This window comes from Elephas maximus, chromosome 15 (genome assembly GCF_024166365.1).
Source record: "Elephas maximus indicus isolate mEleMax1 chromosome 15, mEleMax1 primary haplotype, whole genome shotgun sequence".
NCBI classification, from domain to species: Eukaryota; Metazoa; Chordata; class Mammalia; order Proboscidea; family Elephantidae; genus Elephas; species Elephas maximus.
In genome coordinates, this window is record NC_064833.1 from 18,907,099 (window position 1) to 18,926,569 (window position 19,471).

Below are 19,471 nucleotides of genomic sequence, written 5' to 3' on the forward strand. Positions count from 1 at the left end.
AGGGCCTCTGGAGAAGGGAATTTAACAATGATGGTGGAGACAGGGAGGGTATATGAGATTTGGGGAGGTAGAGGGTGCTGTGTTTTTTTATTGAGGCTCTTGGCTGTCAAAGCCAGGGGCACTATACCTTCTGTGCTTTCTTCAGGGAGGCATAATACTTAGACCACCAATCAATAACATTTTCAGCAGACTCATCGGCTATGGTCCTCTTCTTTCTTTTAGTGGACCTCCGGGAAGGTTTCCTAGCATCCTGGCAAGAGAAAAGGGATGTGTTATTGGCTAAGGCCTCATGGAGCTATATGCTGGTGGACAGTTGGTTTGCTGGGGAAGGGAATATATAGGAGCCCGCTGAAGCAGATGGAGGTATCTGTGGGTTTTGTGCCATCAGTTCTCTGTCATTTCAGTAAATCAATGTTTAACAATCCATTCATTCATTCAACAAACTTTTATTGAGCAGGTGTCAGATATTGTGCTTTACATTGAGGACACTAGGGGAATTAGACACAATCCCCATATCTGAGGAGCTTACAATTCAGTAGAGAAGACAGGCATGCAAGAGATAAGCACCCAGTTGTATAACACTGTGGCACAGCAGAAAGGGCGGTAGCTTCATACAGAGCTGGGTTATAAATCATAGCACAATTTTAACTATAAACAATATAACTTCTGCGATTCTCAGTTTCCTCAACTAGTAGACAAGAATACCTGCCTGCTTCATTGCTGTGAGGATTGAGTGATATAATGTAGGCAAACCCTGTTAGTACTCTTTTCAATTTTAACAGGTACAAATAAATGGCACCTATAATATACATGGCAGCCCTGGTGGCACAGTGGCTAAGTGTTTGGCTGCTAACCAAAAGGTTGGCAGTTTGAATCTACCAGCTGCTCCTTGGAAACCCTATGGGGCAGTTTTACTCTGTCCTATAGGGTCACTGTGAGTTTGAATGGACTCAATGGCAATGGGGTAGGTTATAGTATACATGATGGGATGGGGTAGTAGGAGGCAGCAATACATGTAGGGCAGAAAGGAGGCATTTGTAAGAGAAGACAGGCTACCTAGACAAGATTCATCATGTGCCCACCGTCCGTTCACTCTCTGGGACATCTCCGAGTACCTACTATATGCCAGGCACTGAGCTGAGTGCAAGGGTGCAAAAGTGTCAACATGTCATCCCTGACCTGCTGCGTTCATGGTTTTGTGGGGTCAATAAACACCTAAACTGAGAATTCCAAAATAAAGTGGCAGGTGCAATGCTGGTGGGATGGAGAGAACCTGGCAAAGGGTCACAGAGGGTCACGTTGAGCACAGATGAGATGGGAACAGCCTGAGCAAGTATCATTACTTTATCTTCCTCTGCTTTTTATTTCAAGGAGCTCTGGTAGTGCAGCAGTTAAGTGCTCGTCTGCTAAAGAGAGCATCTCTGCAGGAGAAAGATGTAGCAGTCTGCTTCTGTAAAGATTACAGCTTTGGAACCCTATGGGGCAACTCTACCCTGTCCTGTAGGGTCACTGTGAATAGGAATCAACTTGATGGCAACGGGTTTTTTTTGTTTTGACTTTTTATTTCAGCCTTTAGCAATTCTTTAGGACTTTCTTAAAGCTTCCTCCTCCTTTAATTTAATTAATTCACCAGGATTCTGTATTCAAATTTATGATGCAGACACCTTAATCATATCCATGGTTACGCTTTTTTGTGTGCTTGTCTATCTCCCCTTCCAGAGTCTCCGCTGAGGGCAAGGAGTCTTACTCCTCTTCAGAATCTAGAAGACACAACCTTTTGGTCCTCCATGACCTTGCACAAAGTAGGTTTTAAATATTTGTGGAAAACCCCAGATGAAGAAACCATTGTCTTTCCAAGCTAAAACATTCAGAAGAGCTTCTGTTTAATTAAATATTGTCCTCACGTTCAACTAACACTTTAATTTCACATACATTGATGTATCTGATCTTAACAACAGTGCTGTGAAGTGGGTATTATTATCCCCATTTTACAGATGAGGAAACTGATACTCAGAAGTGTGAAGTTGCTTGCCTAAGGTCACACAGCCAGTAGGTAGGAAGATTAGTGTCTAGAACATCCAGTGCAAACACTAATGAGCCCTGTAAATATGGTGAGGGAATTGCATTCTGACCTTAGCTTTTCCATCTTTGGGTGGCTTTGGGGCTGCAGACTTGAGTTCGGGCTCCAGCATTGGGGATGAGTCAGGGATGTCAACTAGGCTGGCCTGCTGAACCTGGGCAGAATCAGGCACCACGGTGGGAGGCGGCTCAATATCCACATAGATGTGATCTGTCGGGGGCTCCTGGGAGGAGTTGAGAGGCTGGAGGGGCTCAGTGGCTGTTAGTGAAACTGAAACATCTGAAATGATAGCAATCAGGTCAGGCAACCAGGGCTGCAGTGTAGGGTGGTCATCTAAGGACCCAGTACAGAGAATCACACAGATCTGAGTACAAATCTGGAAAGTTCCTAACATCTCCAAAACTCACTATCCTTATTTAGAAAATGACAGTGAGAATACCCAGCTCGCTGGGGAATTAAATGAGATCATGATGTAATGTGTAAAAGGTGATCAATAAATGGTTGTACTTGTTATTTATCCCTCAGAAAAATTTTAATCAACCATGGCCATCAGGACCATGTAAATCAAGGTTTAGGGCACAGGTCCTCTATGTCAATTGCCTTCCCACAGTGGGTTAACTCAGGGAGCCTTGGAGGCTCCGGAGGTTTGTGAACTCCCCATATGGAGGCAGAACTCTGAGCATGAGTCCATGTGCTTGGCAGGGATTTCATGAGATTCTTAACCAGGCTACTGATCCAATAAAAAAGTCATAACATTGCCCTTTCCTGCCAAGAGTCCTCTCCACTCGATTTTGTGCTATGGAATTCAGGAGGTACAAACATTCCCAATCTGGGGCCACCCTGGCTGCCGTGGCCTCCAGAGTTTCTCTCCCCCAATTGCTGACATCTCAATAGTGAATTCAACCCAACACACTTACAGGCTTCTATTCTGTGCTGGGCACAGAGATGGAGAGACCAATGGACAGAGTAGAAAGCTCAGAATAGGCCAAGATGTACAGCACCATGATTTATGAGAAAAATGGTAGTTCAAACCAATGGAGAAAGTAATGACTGGTTAGTAGACTTTTGGGAGAAGCAATGATATGAAAAAAAAAAATGCAGCCAGATCCCTACCTTCAACCATATGCAAATGCAGATGGATTAAAGATCTAAATGTGAAACGTAAAACTATAAAGCTAATGGAAGAAAATATAACATCATGTCTTTGTGGGGGGTGAAAAAGGCTTTCTTAAACAAGACCCCCGAAAGTATGAACCATGAAGTTTAAAACACGGATAGATTTAATCCCATCAAAATTGAGGATTTCTGCTCAAAGATGGGGGAACCACAAACAAGGTTAGCTGTTATCAGACTAGAAGAATATATGAGCAGTAGCTACAATCTACATGGTGATAACATTGGGAATATGCAAGGAACTCATGAATAAAAAAGAAAATCAAGAAAACACATAAAACATAGGCAAAGGATATAAACAGGCAAATCACAGAAGGGAAAATTAAGACTGGCAGCAAATGTGAAGAGTTGAGAAAACTTACTAGCAATTGAGAAATCCAAGCTGATTAAAAAAGAAGATGCTACTTTATGCCCACCAGAATGACAAAACCCAAAAATCAGACCAAAACAAAACCCAGAAAGTTGGATTCCAGGAGGTGCTGTTGAAGAAGAGGAAGGCAGGGCTGTGGATGCATTGCTGGTAGGAGTGTAGACCGGTGCAGACTGGGGCAGGTTGGGGCAGACTGGTGGAGACTGGTGCAGACTCGTGCAGACTGATGTAGACTGGTGTAGACTGGGGCAGACTAGTACAGATTGAGGTAGACTGGTGTAGACTGGGGCAGACTGGTGCAGACTGGTACAGACTGTGGCAGACTGGTACAGACTGTGGCAGACTGGTGTAGACTGGGACAGATTGGGGCAGACCAGTGTAGACTGTGGCAGACTGGTGTAGACTGGGACAGACTGGTGTAGACTAGGACAGAATGGTGTAGAGCGGGGCAGACTGATGCAGACTGGTACAGACCAGGGCAGACTGGTGTAGACTGGTGCAGACTAGTGTAGACTGGTGCAGACAGGTGTAGACTGGGGCAGACTGGTACAGACTGGGGCAGACTGTTATAGACTGGTGCAGGCTGGTGTAGCCATTGCTGTCAAGTCAATTCCAATTCATAGTGACCCTATAGGACAGAGTAGAACTGCCCCACAGGGTTTCCAAGCCTGTACATCTTCTTCACAGAAGCGGACTGCCACATCTTTCTCCTGTGTTGTGGCTGATAGGTTCCAACCACCGACTTTTTGGTTAGCAGCTGAGTGCCTAATCACTGTACCGTGCAGACTGGTGTAAGCGGATAAAGCCATCTGGAGCACCCTCTAGCAATACTTAATACAGATTCCCTGTGACCCAGCAGTTTCACCCTTGGGTGTATATTCCAGAGAAATTCCCACACAGGATGCTCCTTCAGTGAACACACACAAGGATATTCGTCACAGTATTGTTTGTGGAAGCGGGGAACTGGAGGCAGCCTAGGGCCAGAAACTAGGGGAAAGGGACAATGAAGAGCAGACACAGCAGGTAGTGGTAACGAGCTAACGTACACACAGCAATATGGATAACGTACACATGCTCACGACATAAGCGTTGAAGGAAAAAGAGTAAGAAACTAAATGAAAATTAGAGCACCACACCATTTACGTAAATTAAAGACACACCCACTCATTTCATAAGGATTGGCGGTGTGGTGCCCACTGCAGGGAGGGGACCGAGAGTGGAGATGAGGAAGAAGGCATGGGGGGAAGGTGAATTTAATGAGAAGACGCCTTGAACAGACCAACGATGATTGTACGGCAGAAACTAAGAAATGACATTAACTCAGCTCTGCACCTGAGATCCAAAGTGAGCCCAAGGGGAATACCATCAGGCACAAAGCAAAGTAACAAGGCAGCGGAGAGCTTAAGACAGATTCAAGAACGGCTTCCTGGAGGTGTTGATCCTGATGTGAGTCTTAAGGTAAGAGTCTGGCAGCTAAAGCAGGCAGAAGGAATCGCAGGAGCAAATTCTTCCGAAGGATCACTGTCGCGGATGGGAGGGGTGGGGGGGAGGGGGGACATGCATCTCCTTTGTGCCAGGTCCCGTAGCAGGCACTGTGTGGGCATCGCTGCTTTACAGTCTGCAGCCCAGAGTATAGAAGGCACATCCTACCTTGCTGAACTTGGGCTCCGTTCACCTGTGAGATGAGGGCAGGGGGCTCCCTGGACTTGCACAAAAACTGCTTTAAGCAATTGATGGTGTAGGTGCCCACCAGGGTGCTCCTCCCGAAAGCCCTCCAGTCCACCACACAGATGCTCAGTGGTGGATGAAGAAGCTCGTTCTCAGGCAGCTCCTGGGGGGAGAGGGCAGCTCTCAGCAAGGTTGTGGGGAGGAAGTGTGGGCCCTGCCTGAGGTGGGCCTGGCTGCTGAGGCCCTGCTGCTCTGTCCGTGGGACAGGACCAATGTCGGCCAGCACCCACCCTTCCTCAGTCCCTGCTTGCCATTCTATCCCTCCGGGCCACACTTGCAGGTTGTCTACGTTGTCTTCTGGGCCCAGGGAGGAGCTACATAAAATAAGATGGAGTCCCTGGATGGCACAAACAGTTAAGCGCTTGACAAATAGCCAAGAGGTTGGCAGTTCAAAGCCACCCAGAGGTGCTTCAGAAGAAAAGCCTGGTTATCTCCTTCGGAAAGGTCGAAGCCTTGAAAAGCCTATGGAGCCGTTCTATTGTGCACACGTGGGGTCGCCATGAGTCGGAATCAACTCGATGGCAACTAACAACAACATCAGGGATGTCTCACTAACAATTCATCCCAGGTTGAAATTTCAAAAACCACACACTCCATATTCTGTATGGCTGTAGTTTTTAATCTTCTTATCTCTTCATTATTTACTAGCCAAGATCTCTTACCTCCAACAGAAGTTTAACCAGCCCAACATGTTAAACAGACATAAGTTAAAGCCAAAATGAAGCTGGGGGTCGGCCAGGCCTTGCCCACTTGTCTCCCTTATGGCCCCTGAGGTTCAAGGAAAGCTGATATGAAAGGTTTGCAAACAGTGTGCACGTTCTTTCATTCTAGTCTTTGTTAATTTAGAATCATGTGTCCATTGGAGCTTACTGGGTTGGGAGAAAGCAAACTTCTTCCACATAGTTTGTTTCAAACTAGAGCACAGAAAGTACTGCAAAGGAGTGTTGAAATGTTGAAATCAACAAAAAGGGCGGGTGTCAAAAAACATCACTTTAGAAGCATAAGCTCACCTGTAAACTACTGACATGCTTAGTACAAATAATTTTTTTTTTTAATCTATCCATTAAAATAAGCCTTGTTAGGGTATCTTCTGGCCAGTGGTTCTTTAACGTCAGCGTGTATCAGAATCACTGGAGGACTTGTTCAAACAGAGACTCCTGGCCTCACACCCAACAGTTTCAGTAGGATTGGCATGTTATTGTTGTATGCTGTTGAGTCTATTCTGACTCACAGGGACCCTATAGGACAGGGTAGAACTGCCCCACAGAGTTTCCTAGGCTGTAATCTTTACAGAAGCCGATCACCAGGTGTTTTCTCCCACAGAGCAGCTACTGGGTTTGAATCACTGACCTTTGGGTGAGCAGCCAAGTGCTTAACCATTGTGCCATCAGGGCTCTTTAAAACTGGCATAGGGTCTGAGAATTTGCATTTCTAACAAGTTCCCAGGCAATGCTGTTGCTGAGACCACCCTTTGGAACCACTCACTGGTCGAGGCAATACTTTGTCAACTTGCTTTGATTTACTATATGATCTGCCCTTGAAATCTTTAAAAAACAAACCAAACAAGAACAAGCAAAAATCTATCTTATCCCATTCTGAATTCTAACTTTTCACTAAATTAGACTGCTCTTTCTTGCAGACATCTGAAACTCATGCACATCTCCCCACACCAAGTTTCTGAAAGAGTAGGCCTGAGCTGGGGAAGGAGAATGTCAAGAGCAGGCGGGAGAGGGTGAGGCTCGCACCACTTCGAAGGCGTCTGCCTGGACGCTGAAGTTGGGGTTGTTCTTGTAGCTCTGGATCACGCAGGACTTGACTCCTCGCCCCCCACACTCGATGAGAACCTGAGGCCGATCCACTGACAGGAGCTGCACCTTCTTCATTTCTCGGACTCCCCAGAAGAGAACCTGAGGAAGGACCAGCAGAGGCATCACCCAAAGGCCTGAGGAGAGCCAGCATGCATGCCCTGGCCTTGGGGTGGAAGTCAGACATCTTCCCTGGAGACTGCATGAGTTCTCCCAGGAAAGAGTTGGGCAGTTCTGTCTGGTCAAGAATGAGCTGGGTGGTGTTTAGTGCTAGGTGTCCTGCCCATCCCTTGATGCCCCTCATACAATGCAGGCAGGCCTACTGCCCTTTAATCCTAAAGAACAACTCGATTCTTCCCTGACGCGTACCTCCACTCTGTATTTACTCAGCACAGGCCGAATGTTGGCAGGAACCGGGTAGATCTGGGCGACGTCTGGTGGGTCAACAGGAGGGAGCCCTTGTAGCCCGGATGGAGGGACCTACCACACAAACAAGTGCTGCTCAGAAGAATGGAGAGAGGAAGCAATGAAGACTGTTAACAGAGTCTGTCAATTTCCTTACCGGTAAGATGTTCACTGTTTTGTTAAGAACAGTGACATTTGCAGCCAGGAATGCAACAAGGACCAGCCATTTTACCACATTCAGTTATTCATTAATGGATAAATGCATTCATCTGCATGGATAATCAACATTTATGGAACATTTATGCACCTAGAGGTTAATACGACATGGCTTTTGGTGAGCTCACAGTACAGAGAGGAGAGAAAAAGACGTGGATAAACCCTCAAAACGTGCTAAGATTACATAGGAACTATAGCAGTGGGATGGGGAAAGAGCTCTCGTTGATACTGAACCTTTGAGCCTTAACTGTTCTCCTACTTCCAGCTTGTCAAGATCCCCCGAAAAGCCATAATGCCGACTACAAAAGAGGTTCGTATTTAACCACAGCAGAGACGACATCTTAATCAGTGAAACTGAAAATGAAGTCTTTTAAAGGCAGAAGTCTAAGACGAAAGAGTATCATTTCTTGTGCATTTTGGATTAATGAAACTGCAGGAGGGCAATCATGGTGCTTAACTGAAATCTCACACAAAGGATTCCGTTCTACTAAGAAAAGGATCTTTCTCACTGTGTATGTCAGCCCTCACAGCCTTCAGGACCTGGCTCTAGAGAGCTGTCTTTCAAGACGCCATCTTGGATTTGGCCCTGGACACCGTGGCTAGTCCCCTGCCCAAAGGTCCTGTGAGTGCAGTGCACCCTCTGTAGAGGCTTAGCAAAGAGGCCAGTGGATGAGTCAGGAAACCGGGCTCCACTGTGCGACTCTGCACAAAAACCAGACTTTGAGCCTTCAGCCTCAGATACTGCACCAAAACATCGAACCCACTACTGCTGAGTCGATTCCGACTCTTGGTGACACCATGCGTTACAGAGTAGAACTGCTTCCTACCCCAACACCCTGCTAATTCAGAACTGAAGCTATTTCCGAAGTCTGTCTCTCAGCGAAAGATTAGACAGGCCTATAAAACAAACAATAACACATATAAGGAATGGTCTTCTTAGTTCAGTCAAGTATATGAGATCAAAAGGCAAGATGAGAGGGTAGGATGGGACGGGAAAACTGGACAAATGGACTCGGGGGACCCAGGGTAGAAAGGAGGAGAGTGCTAAAACATTTCAGGGATTGCAACCAATGTCACAAAATAATTTGTGTATAAATTTTTGAATAAGAAACTAATTTCCACTGTAGATTTTCATCTCACATAGAATAAAATAAAAAAATAAGAGCTGCTCCATAGTGTTTTCTTGGCTGTAACCTTTACAGAAGCAGGTCACCAGGACCTTCTTCTATGGCACTGTTGTGTGGGTCCGAACCACCAACCTTTCACTTAGTAGTTGAGTGCCAACTGTGCCACCCAGGGGTCTTGATATTGGACACGTTAACCCCTAAAGTCCCTCAGGAGTAGGATGTTCTATTTAACATTGCTTTGGAGCAGACCATTCTCCTCACTGGGGTTGTTTGTTTGAACAATTTGCAGAAAGACTCGGCCAAGAGGAAGGCTTTGTTTACTTCATTTTCATTCTGGAAGCCCCTCAAGCAACGCTCCAGATACAGTGGGCTCTTGCTAAACGTTTACCGACTGACTGACACATTAGCTCCATATGCTAGAAAAAGCCTATTGCTCATCGAAAGCCGCAAAGCACAAACATCACCCCTTCTCTCTCACAGACGTAGTCGGCAATGGCAGATGAGGTTAAGCTAATGATAGGAAAGCTCAGGAAAAGGAAAAGAGCAGACACTGCAAACGTCAGCAGATAATGAAGCTGCAGAAGGATCCGGACCAGATAAAGGAGCTGAGATGTGAGGAGGGCGCAGGCCCAACACTGCCTGAAGCAGAGTCGAGCAATTCAGCCTGTAAACCCTGCCTCACCGAGCAAGCGAATTCCTCCTCTGGCTCCGAAAGTAAAGCCACGAACAGCTGCGATGTGGCACAGGAGAGGCCGCCTCTGGGTGTGCTTTTTAAAAAGCACCATATGTTTCCTCATCCTACGGCTGCCTGAGTGTCGGCCTGGGAAACGCCCTGAAGAGCCTTTGCTGCATAAGTGCCTGAAAGGTGCCCTGAAGAGTCCGGTGCAGCCCTTGACAGGTCCTGCAGCATAAAGGAGATCGGACAACCACGCTCCCAGCCGAGATTAAGCATTTTTCACAGTGGAATGGGACAACTCCTGGCCTATAAAACTACATGGTGCGCAACTATCCAGCACATACCCGTTGTGGCCCAGTTGATTCTGACTCATAGCGACCCTACGGGACAGAGCAGACTTGCTCCATAGGGTTTCCAAGGCTGTAATCTTTATGGAAGCAGACCGCCACATCTTTCTCCTGTGGAGCAGCTGGTGGGTTTGAACCACCAAACTTTCGGTTAGCTACTGAGTGCTTAGCCACTGTGCCACCAGGGCTCCTTTACTCAGCACACACACCAGGAGAAAATAAGGGATAGTTACGAAGGTAAGAATTAGGGATGGGCAGGATACCAAAAACCAAGCCCACTGCTGTCGAGTTGATTCCAACCCTATAGGGCAGAGTAGAACTGCCCCCAGAGGGTTTCCAAGGCTGTAAAACTTTAGAGGAGGACCAGACCACCACATCTTTTCCCCATGGAGCAGATGATGGGTTCAAACCGACAACCTTTCGTTAGCAGCTGAGCACTTTAACCAATGTGCCACTAGGGCTCCTCTAGTATTACCAGTGGAGACAAAATAACAGGGCCTCAATGGAGGCTCAGCTGCAGGGCCAGGACGAGGCTGAGGTAAGTGAGGCAGCTAGTGTGCAAAATGGAATTAAGGAGGCACTCAGATTGGGGTCAAGCATATTCCAGTCCTGCCCAGCTAGAAAATCACTAACTCTCAGAGGCCTTCTGTTATGGATTGAATTGTGCCCCCACCCCAATGTGTACTGTAAATCCCTGCCTCTATTTCTGTTATAGCAGCACTAAGAAACTCTAACATCTTTCTCCTTTCTCTGCCCCCCTCAAGCCATCATCCATACTTCACCCATTCAGCTTATTGGTTAGGGACCGGGCCTGGGCTCCATCACTTACTAGCTCTGTGGACTTGTAAAAGTTAGCCCCATCTCTGAGTCTCGGTTCCACCATTTATTTGTAAAATGAAGGTAATGATACCCATCTTGTGGGGTTGTTGTGAGGAAATGTTGGGACCAGGCATGCAAAGCACTTGGCACACTTCATGGAACACAGTAAGTTCCCTAGGAGTAAGGATGAACTGGAAATGGGCTGACTCTTGCAAAGATTAAAGCCCAACATCAAATCATCTCAAGCTCCAGGTGGATTCCGATGATTGAAGTTGCCAGTGCCCTCCGTGCCTTCTTACAAGCAAATGAAACCCTGGTGGCGTGGTGCTTAAGGGTTTGGCTACTAACCAGAAGTCCAGCAGTTGGAATCCACCAGGCACTTCTTGGTGACCCTATGGGGCAGTTCTGCTCTGTCCTATAGGGTTGCTATGAGTTGGAATCAACTCAATGGCAACAGGTTTTTTTGTTTTTTGGGTTTTTTTTGAGAAAAAATGTTAGCCTAGCCTCGAATTTTCTCTACATTTTTTTATATACTACATCTAGCATGCAATAAAATATAATCAGGCATTGCATGAAGATAAGACAATGTGATTAAAAAAAAGAGAGAGGGAGAGAAACAACAAACCAAAGAAACAGGTCCGTTGGGAATTCTGAGAGACCATGTGATCCTTTACCTCTGATCTCATCTCCTGCTCTCTCCCCCTCATTTACTCACTCCAGCCACACTGGCCTCATTGCTGCACCATGGAAGAACCAAACCAAAACCCACTGCTGTCAAGTCGATTCCAACTCACAATGACTCTACAGGACAGAATAGAACTGCCCCATAGAGTTGCCAAGGCTGTAGATCTTTACATAAGCAGACTGCCACACCTTACTCCCACGAAGCAGCTTGTGGGTTCAAACAGCTGAACTTTTAGTTAGCAGCTGAGCACTTTAACCATTGTGCCACCAGGGCTCCTCCCATAAAGATTACAGTCAAGAAAACTCTATGAAGCAGTTCTATTCTGTAACATGTGGGGTCGCCAGGCGTCAGAATCGACTCAATGGCAACGAGCTGGTGTTCCAAGAAACAGACTGGGCAATGTTCATGTAGGTAAGTAACTGGGAGCCATTGATGATTTCTGAAGAGGAGAATTGTAGGGTCCAACATGTGTTCTGGAAGATCACTCTGGCTGAAATGTGAAGGATGAAGTGAACAGTAAAGGGATAGGAGGCTAGTAGACCAGCAAAGAGGCCAATGTAAACTTCAGATGAGAAACAAAGAGCCCATGGGAATGGGGGAGATGGGAACCTTCCAAGAAACAATCAACAGGAAGGGCTGGCTGTGGATATAGATGCAAGGTGAAGAACTGAGACTGATCCTAAGTTTTCAAGCTATGTAGGGCTATGAACTAGGATTGAAAGGACAGGTGAGGAGCTAGCTTGGGTAGAGGAGGGAAATGTAGATAATGAATTCAGTCAGGGACATAGAAGAACTGAGGTCCTAAATCCTCCTTCTGAGATAGGGAAGCATTTCAGTGATGGAGTCTGGAGGAAGTCATTCACAGATAAAAACTGAAAGCAGCTGGTGATAAATGAAGGCATTTTCAGCCATGTCTTCTCAGCATGACATGCTAAGGCAGTCACGCTGATGAGCAAATTATTTCTTGAAGAAGTAACCAAATGAGAAGAAGCGCTAACGAAACCCTAATGAATTGTATCTCTTAGACCACTTACCCCCAACAATGCTTCCTCTATTAAGTCAGCTGTCAGGAAGCGCAGGGTCTCTCGTTGGTACAGCTCAGCCTCTCCGGGAAGGAGGACAGGAAGTGGGACCATGGAACCAAGAGAGCTGAACTCTCAGAGAACCTGTAGCCACCAACCCACCAGCCCCTTACTGACAAATGAGGTGGCTGAGGCCCAGGGTACCTAAGGCTTTTGGTTTCTACCTGCCATCAAGTTGGCCTCTGACTCATGTCCACCCCACGCACAACAGAATAAAAGGTTTCCCAGTGCTGCACCATCCTGTGATTGTACACAGGGTGCATTGTGATTCACAGGGTTTTCACTGGCCTTTCTTCCTAGTCCTTCTTAGTCTGGAAGCTTCCCTGGAACCTGTTCAGCATCGTAGCAACGTGCAAGCCTCTACTGAGGGACTTTGGGTAGTGGCTGTGTCCGAGGTGCATTGGCCAGGAATAGAACCCAGGCTTCCTGCATGGAAGGTGAGAATTCTGCCATTGAACCACCCTTTCCTCTAAGGCAATGTGTGGACACTAAGCTCAGTGTAGACAAAAGAGCAGCTTTCTCACATGTTGGACTAGATCAAGTTTTCCCAAGTTAGCGTTTCTTCTACCAGCTTTAACCACTGTACTATTGCCCAGTAATTTTTTTTTTAAGATACAGTTTGTTTTTAAAAAGGAAGTTTTATGTTGCTAATGAGTTGGAATCAACTTGACAGCAACGAGTTTGGTTTTAGTTTTTTAAGTAAAACATGTACCACTTTCCACAAACGGAAAGTAACCCAAAAAAGAAAAGCAGCGAAAGCAAAACAATGTTATTCATAGCTAACTAGCTGTTGATCTTTTCTGGAGACACTGAGCCTGAAGGCTGTGCTCTTTCTTAAAAAAGGAGGTTGCAATGAAGAGAGATGCTGTAGACAGCTAAGCATAAACTTACTCCTAGACTTTCTCCTAGAAGTAATTAAAACTTCCTCTGTATTGATTCAATGTTATTTAAAGCTCTACCTCAGTTTGACCTAAAATCACTCATTTACAGCCTAAAATCCCCTGGACTATCACTTTTACTTAAGACTGGACTAGATGATTTTGAAGGTTATTTCTAGCCTGGAAAATCCATATTTCTATGTGACACAGAACTGTCTGGACAGAGCTGGTTCTATTAGAATTTGTCTTGGTTTATCATACATTTAAAAATAAAAATTTATACCCTCCAGATTTGCTGGAGCCTAACAACTGAAAAATCAGAACTGCCCCAAACACTTAAGGAATTAATCTGCTCATACATAACTAACAGACCTTGGGTTTACTGGCCCCTGTGACCCATAACGTGTTCTATGCCTAAAGTAACAATTTCTCAGGTAATCCCTTCGTTTGCTGATAAGAGCCCATAAGCTCACCAACTGCCAGCATTTATGTGTTAGGTGGACGTCCTTTATTTCCACAAATGTTAAACGTTAACTATATCTTTAATGTCCCTGTTCTTGCTATAGAAACCCTTGACTCTTTTTCCCGTTGCTGGAGCTCCTTTCCACTTTCGGTGTGGATCTGCTGGTTCATGAATCGTTGTGTGAGCAAATAAAATCACCAAAATTTTATTACAAGCTGAATATTCCTTTTAACACATTGGGCTCTTAAAGTCTCAGGTTTTTAAAGGCATAGATTTTTCTGGTCCTAGCCTCCAGCCAGTGCTCGGGTCCCTGCTTCACCATCCCTCTACATGTTCAACCAACTTAAGTTCCACCACAGAGTCTGCTGTCTTTCCAGGGCAACCATTCCGGATTTTAGAAGTTCTACCTTAGGTGGGACTAAGACCAGACACGACCAAACCCTTTGATAAGATGGGCTACGAACTCATCACGGCCGTCATGTACAGATCCCAGTCTGCAGGCACTGGCAGAATTTGATGTGAATACAGTGAGTGTGTCTGACTCCAAAGCTCTTCCCTTCATCATTAAGCTCTCCAGGCTCTCCAGCTACGATAGTGATCGGTAGCCCTGGATTCTGGGCTCTGGACTGCCATATCAAGCATGTCATTACCTTTCTATTGGCCTCAATTTCTTCACCTAAAATAAATAGGTGGGCCTAGACATAAAATAAATAGGTGGGCCTAGAGTTTCCTTGGAAACTCTGTGGGGCAGTTCTACTCTGTCCTATAGGTTCTGTACGAGTCGGAATCGACTCAATGGCACTGGGTTTTTTTTTTTTTTTTTTTTTTGGGTAGACATCTTGCTTTAACATTCTCTAGCACAATAATAATAATAATAATAATAATAAAATAAGCAGTACTTGTTGAGTATTTATCCCATGCTAGTCACTGTTAGGTAGAGTTACCATCACCCGCACTTTACAGATGAGACAAAGAAATTAAGTAACTTGCCCTAGGTTGCACGGCTAATACAGTGGGTCCTCATTATTCACGATTCCGTATTTGCGAATACAGCTACTCATTCAAATTTACTTGCAGCCCTAAAATCAATACTTGGGGCACTTTCCTGGTCATTCACAGAAATGCTATAAGGGCAAATAGGAATTAAAAGTAAAAAAGAAAAAAGAGAGAGAGCCTTAATTCTCCCCGTTGAAAAAAGGGGAAGAAACTTCTCTCCCTTCCCTTTTCTTAGCGCATCAACATTAGAAAGCTTGTAATTACAAGTTCTTTCTCTGCTTCTCAGAAATATATGTAAATCTTTTAAAAGGCTAAATAAGCTTCTTGCCAATTTTACAACCCAGGAATGTTTCCTCAAGAACTTGGGAGCCATGTCTTTGGAACGTAATCAATCAAGGAAGAATGTGTCCCTGTGTCCCAGTTTCCTTGGAGGGAAGGAGCCTAACTTCAGCTGGCCCTTGGCTCCAAGTTGCAAACCTACCTCCAGTAATAAAGCTAGAAGAAATTAACTTCTTTCTCTGGATAAAGGTCATCAGCGCACACATGGCTCTCCCAATTACCAGGTAGTTTAGGGTGAACCACATATGACAGGTGGTGCCATGAAGTCCTCTAACTTAAGGAACCTGTAGGAATGAGTTGCATCTCCTTGGCTACATAAAAGGATAAAATTCTTTTCTGTCTTTGCAATTTGCTAGCGGTTTGCTTGTAATGTGCATCAAGTCCCGTTTAATGCTTAAAAAATGCTTAGCCAGTGATAAAACAGTTTTCTTTCTCCTCTGCTTTTGTGGAGGGTGCGTCTGGGTTGGCAGGAGGTTTGGTATTTAATTACGTTTCTGCAATAACGAGCAGTGTGGTGAAATATCTGAGTTGCCCAATGCACATGTTCCCAGCTGAGGTTGAAAAAGGCAACACTCTGCCTTCTCATTTCAGCTCTCAGAGTGTAAACAAGTGTTCTTTTCGTGGTCTATTTGGTGTCACATTTTTTGCATTTTTGTGCTCTTTGTTGGTGGTTTTGCTGTTTGAAATGGCCCCCAAGTATAGCGCTGAAGTACTGCCTGGCAATTGGGCTGCAATGTGCCTTATGGAGAAAATCCGTGGGTTAGACAAGCTTCGTTCACACATGAGTTATACTGCTGTTGGCCATGGATTCAATATTAATGAATCAACAACATGTATTAAATAAGGTGTCTTGAAACAAAAACATACACAAAACAAGGCTATGTGTTGGGATCGGTTGATGAAAATGTGAGCGCAGAGAGGCTGGCAGGAACCTCACCTGGTGTCTCCCCCTGGAGCAATGGTTCAATGCTCACTATTTCATTGTTATCGTGACCTTATAGAAGGTAACTTCTGCAAATAACAAGAATCAGCTGAGATCCGTACTCATGAGTTCCAACACTAGCACCTTCTAATTTCTCTACCAAGTGAGATAGTTTAAAAATTGGGACTTCTGAGAACTGGGCATACCTATAGAGGGATGGTTCTGCCCCAAAGGTCAAGTGGCACCCGCCCTCCTGACACATGAGTGAATGGATGGTCAGGGAGAGGCACCTCTCCCTGGCAGACAGATATAGACCCACCTGGTCACTTCTTTTCCAGGCTCTCTCCATGTCCCATTTGGTCCTCTATTGGATAGCCAGACTTGAAGGTCTCAGATTTCCTTCCCAAGTATCCTGCCTCCTGCTTTCTGAAATAGCCTTCCAGACATTGTGTTCATAAATTCCCCTTGGTCATAGAGGGGAGGACTAAGAGCATTTTGTCTTTGGGAAACTGTGAGACAGTGGAAGTAGTTGCCATTGAGTCCATTCTGACTCATGGTGACCCCAGGCGTGACAGAGTAGAACTGTGCTCCATAGGATTTGTAGTGGCTGACTTTTCAGAAGTAGGTAATCAGGGCTTTCTTCGAAGGAGCCTCTGGGTGGACTCGAACCTCCAACCTTTCAGCTGGCAGCTAAGCACATTAACCATTTGCACCACCCAGGGACTCTGTGGAAGGAGTAGAGGGCTTTAGAGACCTAAGTTTAACTCCCAACTCATGCATCACCTAGCTGCATGCTGAGGTATAACGGTCAATCCCATTAACCCTCAGGTTATTCTCTGTAAAATGGGAATGATAATACCTGCCTCAGCAGGACTGTGGAAGAGGCAGCTAACATGGCTCTGCCCCCAGATATTTGCTCCCTGCCTCTTTCGTGTCCTCTCATCCTGTAGGGAGCTCAAGGACACGCACATTTGGCTACTCAGACATCATTGGCCAAATCCACAGGGCTTTTCATCCTGGGACTCTGACTTACAGCCCACGGCTCTGTGAAAAGCACACATCACCTGAGTTGAGCACCTCCCAAGTCCCCAGAAGAAGACGCTTCCAGACCTAGGATACCAGGGAGGGGCCAGGTGCAGCTTTCATTGAAGATGCACTTCCAGAGAGGCCATATCTCTTACCAAATATACTGGACTGCCATCAAGTGTAGATGCCACTTCCGGTTCACTTACCTGCAGAAGCTCAAATACTGCAAGGAGATCCCCTCCAGAGAGGTTCCCACAAAAGATGGGGTGATAGCTCAGCTGGGGTGGCTCATAGTCCTGGTCAGCCAGCTTTACAACAGGAGTGGCCACCGTGGCACCCAAGTATTCTGGCTTCCCCTAAGGCAGAAAAGAAATGAATTTTTGTCTCCTGATGGTTACTACCTGATTCTGACCCCTACGAGTGCAACTTTGCAAATAATCTTCTCAACAACGCCAGCATCAGAGCCTCCCTCTTGCCTACCGTCTCATTCTCTTCCTCTGATAACCTCTTATTGCCCCTTTCCATGGGCTTGGGGAGCAGTGGAATCCTTCAGGCTCCCAGGGAAAACTCTAAGAGGGTCATCCTAGAAGCTTCCCGGCCTAAGGTTATCTTAGAGGGTGTTATGCTTTAAATCATATCCCCTCAAAACATGTGTTGGAATCCTAATTTCTATGCCTGCAGGTATAATCTGAATTTAATGTAATATAATCACTTTCTATGATGCAATCTATCTAATGTAATCAATCGATCAATCAATCAGTTGAGAGCATCCCAGTGTAGGTAGATCCTAAACCTAATCACTTCTGAGTAATACAAAGAGCAGCACTGACACAGAGACACATGCAGACACAGGGGAAAGAGAGACACTATCTGATGGTGAGGGAGGCAGATGAATCCACAAGCCCAGGAATTGCAAGGATTGCTGGTTACTAGAAGCTAAAATACACAAGGAAGGACCGCTTCCTAAAGCCACACCCTGAATTTGGACTTCAAGCCTCCTGAACTGTGAGAAAATAAGTTTCTGTTCTTTAAAACTACCCACTTGTGTTATTTGTGTTACAGCAGCACTAGGTAACTAAGACAGGGGTATCTCTTTCCTCAACATATTGAGCTCAGTGGAATAAAGTTAAAATGACATCCAGGGTAGACTCGAAGGAGAAATAACAGGGCACCAAACATTCCAAAGGACCTCCAGGGCAAGCCATCATTGTGGCTGGGAACATGAGCTTTCAAGTCCAAGAAAACTGAGTCTGAGTCCCCAAATCTACTTTCTAGCTCCATGGCCTTGGGCAAGCTGCTCAACATTTTGAATCTCACACTTAAGAGGGGAATAAAAATAATATCTGTCCTATAGGGCTGTGAGAATTAAATATAATCATGTCTGAGTTTTGCACTATGGCTGATATACAGTAAGTGCTCAATACATGACAAGATGATGACGAGATGATGGTGGTGATAACAGTGATGGTGCAGGTGAGTATCTTTAAGTGAAGGGGCTGTTTAGCTCAATTTTTATTGGGTAGAAAAAGATAATATGAAAATATCTTTGTATATGTATATAAATCCATACATATACACATATACCTAAGTTTCTTTAAAAATTGTTTGAGGTGCCACCACCTGCCTCTTCCCCAGGCCTGATGCCAGGAACCTGGGTCCACATTCCCCAGGAGCAGCGTGAGGCTGGGACAATCACTCTACTTTGCTATTCATCTCATGGACTGTTGGGATATGAGCTCCGTGCAGGCAGAGTTGCCTACTTTATTCACTGCCATGGCCCCTGGCACACAGCAGGCACTCCTACATTTATTGGTGAAAGCTGTTAGATAAGGGACGGCCACAGCCCCCGGGCAGTGCCCCCATCCTGTTCTGGCTGAGGTTGGGTTTTCGAAATCTCACTACATCATTTCCTTTGGACTCATGAACCACCAGCGTCTCTGGATGGTATAAATGGTTAACATGCTGGACTGTTAACTGAAAGGCTAGCAGTCTGAGTCCACCCAGAGGTGCTTTGGAAGAAAAACCTGGTCATCTATTTCTAAATGATCCGTGGTTGAAAACCCTACGGCGCGCAGTTCTACTCTGACACACGTGGGGTCAACAATGAGTCAGAGTCGACTCAGTGGCAACCGGTTTTCATGGACTAGCACTCGCGTTCTCAGCTATAGAGGGCGGCTTGGTTGGGTGGAAATGGGGCTTTAGTTCAGTCACTCTTGAAAACAAAGCTCATATCCACTAGAGGGGTCAGATCTGTTGTGGGTATAGACAGAGTTAGGGCAGCTGGACGTAAAATGACTGATCTGCCTAACAATTAGCTTGTTCACAATCCCAACT

General features: G+C 45.6%; 1 protein-coding gene across 1 annotated transcript in view; it reads right to left on the reverse strand.

The window, feature by feature from the left end:
• Positions 1-19,471, reverse strand: part of FER1L6 (fer-1 like family member 6) — a 155,169-nt gene that overhangs the window by 39,706 nt on the left and 95,992 nt on the right. The window contains exons 22-27 of the mRNA XM_049854179.1: positions 17,344-17,493; positions 7,526-7,636; positions 7,097-7,258; positions 5,274-5,454; positions 2,133-2,359; positions 128-250 (exon numbers count right to left, since the gene is read on the reverse strand). Coding sequence (XP_049710136.1) covers positions 128-250; positions 2,133-2,359; positions 5,274-5,454; positions 7,097-7,258; positions 7,526-7,636; positions 17,344-17,493 — 954 coding nt within the window. The remainder of the gene's footprint in view (positions 1-127; positions 251-2,132; positions 2,360-5,273; positions 5,455-7,096; positions 7,259-7,525; positions 7,637-17,343; positions 17,494-19,471) is intronic.